This window comes from Macrotis lagotis, chromosome 3 (genome assembly GCF_037893015.1).
Source record: "Macrotis lagotis isolate mMagLag1 chromosome 3, bilby.v1.9.chrom.fasta, whole genome shotgun sequence".
In the NCBI taxonomy this organism is placed as follows: Eukaryota; Metazoa; Chordata; class Mammalia; order Peramelemorphia; family Peramelidae; genus Macrotis; species Macrotis lagotis.
Window position 1 is genome coordinate 149,899,478 of NC_133660.1, and position 6,169 is coordinate 149,905,646.

The window sequence follows — 6,169 nt, forward strand, 5'->3', positions numbered from 1 at the left end:
AGCTATTACCCTCTAGGTACCTCTCATCTAAATCAGAAAAAAACAATGGGGTAAATTCTCCCCCATCTCCTAGGACTGACTTCTAATACAAACAGATTTATGATGCAATTTCAATACATAGTTTAAATCAACCAGAAAATATAAAATAGTACAATTTCAAGATGAAACTGTGGTGAAAGACTCAGGAGACATGCTAAACTTTAATGTATGTGTATTTAATCATTCTCCTCCCTTTTATCCAGCCATTGGTGGTGGTTCTAGTAATAAGCTTCAGAATTGTATAAAACAGAAAAGAAAAATACAAGAAGGGGATATGGATAACCCACAAACCAGATAAGTTGGTTCTGAATAATTGAATTGGTTGTCCTGTTTTTCCCCATTCTTTATTTTTAAAGACTTCAAAATCAATCAACCTTCTAACTGATATGGGCTAAAAAATATTGTAGAAAATCATGAGATACTTACTGGACTTCACCCCATTGACAATACTTCACATTCATAGCTCTTACCAAACTTATCATATATGATCAGTTGAATTTGAATTGTACATATATAATGTTATTCTCATATTTGGACCTATAAGACTCTATTTAAAAATAATTAATGCATTCATTAGAATAGGTCTGCATTTTTTAAGATTACATGGGTTGTATAATGGAAATGAAGGCAGTTTGATGAATGGATGAAACAAAACAAGACCTATTTCCAATTCTCTGTATTATCTGGTGCTATCTAGTATAAGATCAATTAAATGGCATGTCTGAGCTCCTAATGCAAAAACATTTACTGAAAATCTTATTAAGTGATGTTTATGCCAGTGATTTAGTCATCAAAAGCACATTTTATTTATATTAAATTTCAGTTTATTGCTCTTGATTTATTCAGTTGAGGTGTAATTTAGGATCAAAATTATAAATCCATATGATAAAAATGTAAAGACAGAAATAAAACCAGGCATAAAAGTAAAATTAACAAAAGGTAACTATTTATGGAATTTTCTCTTTAATTAATAAGAGAAAATAATAATAATGTTTGTCCTTAATTCTCAAAGAAGATCTTAATATCAGGAATTTGAGTAAGAGGGGGTCTGTATTGAGTCACCAGCCTCACTGTCTCCTCTGGAGCCATCTGGGTTCAGTGACCAGATATGAATCAGGATAACTAGGGATGACCCTGGATGTAAGGCAGTCAGGGTTAAGTGACTTGCCCAAAGTCACACAACTAGTGAGTGGCAGTGTCTGAAAGATGGATTCAAACTCCGGACCTCCTGACTATAAGGTCAGTGCTCTATTCACTGTGCCACTTAGCTGCCCCTTTTTCATTACCTGAATACATAGAGAATATATTTAAGTGCTTAATACATATTAAAGTTCTTTCAAGTTTCTAGTATATTATCATAAGAAGATAGTAATAGTGATTTTCAGAAAGCTTGAATGTAAAGGTAATGATACAAATTATCATAGTAATATAACATTCCCCTCTGTCATGTGTTTTAATTTTTGCATTTTAAAATGTTACTCATATATTTTTAATTATGATGCAGATATTTTTTAAACTTTTTAGTAATTCTTTTCAGATCTAGATAGGAAAGACAAGATATCGCAAACTGTTGTATACCATAGAACTATTACACATACTTCTGTCTTTTTTTTTTTTTTTTTAGGTTTTTGCTAGGCACTGGGGTTACGTGGCTTGCCAAAGGGCCACACAGCTAGGTAATTATTAAGTGTCTGAGACTGGATTTGAACCCAGGTACTCCTGACTCCAGGGCCGGTGCTTTATCTACTGCGCCACCTAGCCGCCCCACTTCTGTCTTAAGAAATGAGAGAATGGAGTAATTCATTTCACTAACCACTTTTCCTCTTATAAAATGTTTATCTATCAAAATGTGTTTGTATCTTTTCTTTATGCATCTTGATGGAGCAAAAATCAAAAATCTTGGGTTGAAAGAAAATGAAGACAGGTATCTAGATGGTGCAGTGGATAGAGTACTAGCCCTGGAGTCAGAAAGACCTGAGTTCAAATCCAGTCTCAGACACTTGATATCAGTTGTGTGACCTTGGGAATGTCACTTAACCCTGTTGCCCCACAAACTCCACCTCCAACAAAAAAAAAGGAAAGAAAGAAAATGAAGGAAAGGAGGAAGGAAGGAAGGAAGGAAGGAAGGAAGGAAGGAAGGAAGGAAGGAAGGAAGGAAGGAAGGAAGGAAGGAAGGAAAGAAGGTAAAAAGAAAGAAAGGAAGGAAGGAAAGGTCCCTAAGTAAAATATATATGTTTAATAGACTTCGAAGAGCAGATTCTACTTCTCTTAAGCAAGGAAGCCACATGTGCCATCATTATTCAAATAAAGTTACTAAAGATAATGATTTCAGGCTATTAAAGTTTTTTGAAAGCTCAAAGTCTATACAGAATTTAGCTTAATTTCCCCTTTGTTAAGTCACAGAAAGTAAGTCTGTCTTTATCTAAGACAGTAAATTCTATAAAACAAAAAAAGATAAAGTTATTAGTTGAATTTGTCAGCTAGCCAACTTAATGTAAGCTTGAAGTTCTAGTTTTTTTCTAATAATGTAGGTATGTAGCTCTACTTTTTTTTTTTTAGCACATTCAGTAGTGCACTTTAAGTACTTGAGAAGAAAAAAATAAGTTGTTTCTTTTGGTCCAATGGATACCTTTGTGATTGTTTACCTTTCTGAATGTCTGTCTTCTTGTCTACAAAATAGAGTTGATAATATTGTACTCCCTACCTCACAGGGTTGTTGTGGGGACCATATGAAATAATATATTTATAGTACTTTGTTAAATACTAAGTATTGTGTAACTTTCAGCTCTTAGTTATATTGTTTCTATTAAATGTTATTATATTTTTTAAAAATCTTCCTAAAATATGGTATCTGTGAAATTACTTTTGCCATTAGCAATTATAGAGTTCTAAATATAGAATTTAAATTTGTAACATATAATTAAAGAGATTAGATAAAATATAACGTAAAATTCTAGATTATTTTCTGAATTAGTCATGAAGCTTTTAAAACTTTACCTTTATTTACTCAAGAGATCATCTACTTGAGCTAGGCATAGGTTTTGCATAGCACAAATTTTGTATTCTCATAATCTGAAACTGAAGAACCATAAAACAACTTTGTATATGATATCTATTGAAATCAAAAGAAATAGTCACACAGCTAGCAAGTGTATGAGGCCAGATTTCAGTTCCCAATGTGGATTCTTCCATCTTGAGGTGCAGCATTATATTCACTGTGCTATCTAATTGCCCATCATTACACTAGAAGAGATGAAAAGAATCTCAAAGTCACTCATTTTCCCTATCTTCTCTTAAAGGGAAGTCCACACCAAAGTTGGTGGTGTTAGAATTAAAATGAAAAAGCAGGGTCTTCATTAACTCTCCCTATATATCTTGCTGCTCCTCATTTTTATTACTTAATGGTAGAATACTTAGTTTTATAATAAAAAATCTAATTTGTTTACAAATAAAATTTTTAAAACTCCTTTTGGAATAAGAATGAGGATTGTAGACATTTTATCTTCTATTTCTAGTATCATGGTCCTCATTTTAATATATTGGATCCTAGCAAATATATACAAAGATATTTTTATAATTAATCATCCTCTATTACTTGATAAAAATTCATTGGGAGATCATTGAATTTTCATACCCAATAATAAGATGACCCCCTTTTTATGACTTGTAATAGACACTTTCTGTTTCCTATATATTAATGGAAGAAGAATAAAATCCAATAGTTTTGAATATTCTTATTTATAACATCTGCTTGTATTAATACAAAGTCAACTGCAACATATCTTTTTTATTCTTTTCCAAATTATTAACAATGAAAATAGTTAGAATATTTAAGACTTTTAAAAATTGACAGTCTTCCTCATTATTGTGCCATTTAAATGTATTGCTAGCTTTACATGCAAAAATATTTTTTAAAATTGATAAAAATAATTCTGTAAGATAAAATGTTTCAGATAAAACATTTCCCTGATTTATTTTGCCTAATTCATATAATCCTCATAAAAATACTAGTAGATTTTCTACTATTGAACTATTTTCTACTATTTCTAGGATTTTTAAGGTGACAAAGTTATTTTAAAATTCCAATTCACATATAAAAAGAATAGAATTAATGATTATCTTATGACATTATCTGAAAATTGTGGGATCTAGTTTTTAGTCCTACTTAAAATGTTCTAGCTTAGTATGGCAAAAATTAATATCCTTATAGTGTTTTTGATTATTAAATTTGATTAACAGATGATTAAAAACCCTTAGTTCAAAATTCTTGCTGCTCTCATGTAATCTTCATTGTGCTCTTAATGCCAATATATTTTGCTTATTATTTTGCAAAGGAAGAAAATATTCAAATTTCATTTTATGAGTAAAAATGAACTTTTGATAATAACAATGTTCTGTATCATAAATAAATATTAAAGTTAATGAATTCTGTTAAATGTTTATTGGCTGCTAATTCTGTGTGTACTTTGTCAGTGCAAAAAATTAGTGTTAAATATTAAGATATATACAGAACGTCATAAACATACCCATTCAATATCACTTAAACATGGAGTTGAATCTTTGCTCATAAAAATATGGAAAAACATATGCTTTCTACTTATTTGTTTTAGCAAAAATGTTATTTAAAGGGCCATATTTTTAAAAATACCTTTTGCAAATTTTCCATTTTAAATTTATATCTGGTTATAATTGTGAAATTTTATGATCAAGTACTATGGAATGTTAGATGTGTACTTTTGTGTGTGTGTGTGTGTGTGTTAACAAAATCATATATGTTCAAGGAAACATTTTCCAGGCACAATTTTGAAAATTTGACCTCCAGAATTTAACATTGAAACTACAATCTGTTATTGCATAACTGCAAAAATCAATGTGAAATATTGAGGTATACAACGAATTGAATAAATATATCCACCCAATATGTGCTTTCTTCACGCAGGGATTTGAGACGACTGGGAGTGACTCTTGTCGGTCACCAGAAGAAGATAATGAACAGCCTTCAAGAAATGAAGGTCCAGCTGGTAAATGGAATGGTGCCATTATAACTCTCTTTTGACGTCACTTCATCAAGTGATTAATTCTGCACTTTGTAAACTAGCCATGAGATTTTTCTTGACAAAAAGGAACAGAAAAAAGGAAACCGTGATTTCATAAGTTAAGCCAAGCACTGACCTTAGCCACAAAAGTTTTAGCCAGTATTTGATGAAAATCTCTTTTACTTTCTTCTGTCTTCATTTTTCATGAAGTAAAACTACAACTTGTATGAAACAAGGAAATGGATACACAGTGATTAGGTTAGCCATTTTCTTGTGTTTCTGCAAAAACAAAATCTTTCCCATAACACTTTGTACAAGGAATACAAATACATATATATATATATATAAAGCACCTTTATATCTTGAATTATGGCAGCACATGTTAATACTTTCAATGACTTACTTGAATGGAAATGGCTTTGTGGCCATTTGTGAGCTAACAAAAGCTGCAAGTTTACTGAAGTTTACTTCAAGTCTTGATTGTCTACAAAAGTGTATTGAAGAGCAATATGATTAGATTTTTTTCTTAATAGATATCTTGTTTTATAAATTTAAAATGCTGTTACACAGCATTAAGTTATATAGACTAGTGTATAAACATATTGCTTGATTAATGCAAATACAATACAGGGTGTATATTTATTTTTCTGTGTTGTAAAATTGGGTTTAATTTGCTCTTCTGGAGATTATTTCAAAAATGTCTGTATATTATGTACAGTTTGCTACATGCCCAGGTAAACATTTGGGTTAGGGGGTCAGGGATATTAATGGGGATACCATGTATGCTATAGTCTGCTTGTATTTTTGCCATTGTTTTTCATTCTATCATAGAAGAACAATGTTTAGGGACTTAAAAAGCATATAAGAAGTAAGAGAACAACTGAAAATGAAGCAAGTTTGTCTTTTTTTTCCCTTCTCTCCATGTGTCCAAATGGCATTAAATCTCTCTATCCACTAACAGAAAATGTCTATAAGATTAAATCCCCTTTGGCTTTTTTAAAAACACTTTGTGATATCTGTGACAATGCAGTTCCTCTAGCCATTAATCTTGCTCCACCATAAGAAATTTCACCTTTTGGAATCACTGAAAATAT

General features: G+C 30.9%; 1 protein-coding gene across 2 annotated transcripts in view; it reads left to right on the forward strand.

The window, feature by feature from the left end:
• The window catches only part of EPHA5 (EPH receptor A5), a 567,705-nt gene extending 562,621 nt beyond the window's left edge, over positions 1–5,084 (forward strand). For both annotated transcript variants that reach the window (XM_074229341.1, XM_074229342.1), the window contains one exon: positions 4,979–5,084. In XM_074229341.1, coding sequence (XP_074085442.1) covers positions 4,979–5,084 — 106 coding nt within the window. The remainder of the gene's footprint in view (positions 1–4,978) is intronic.
• The last annotated feature ends 1,085 nt before the right edge of the window (positions 5,085–6,169 follow it).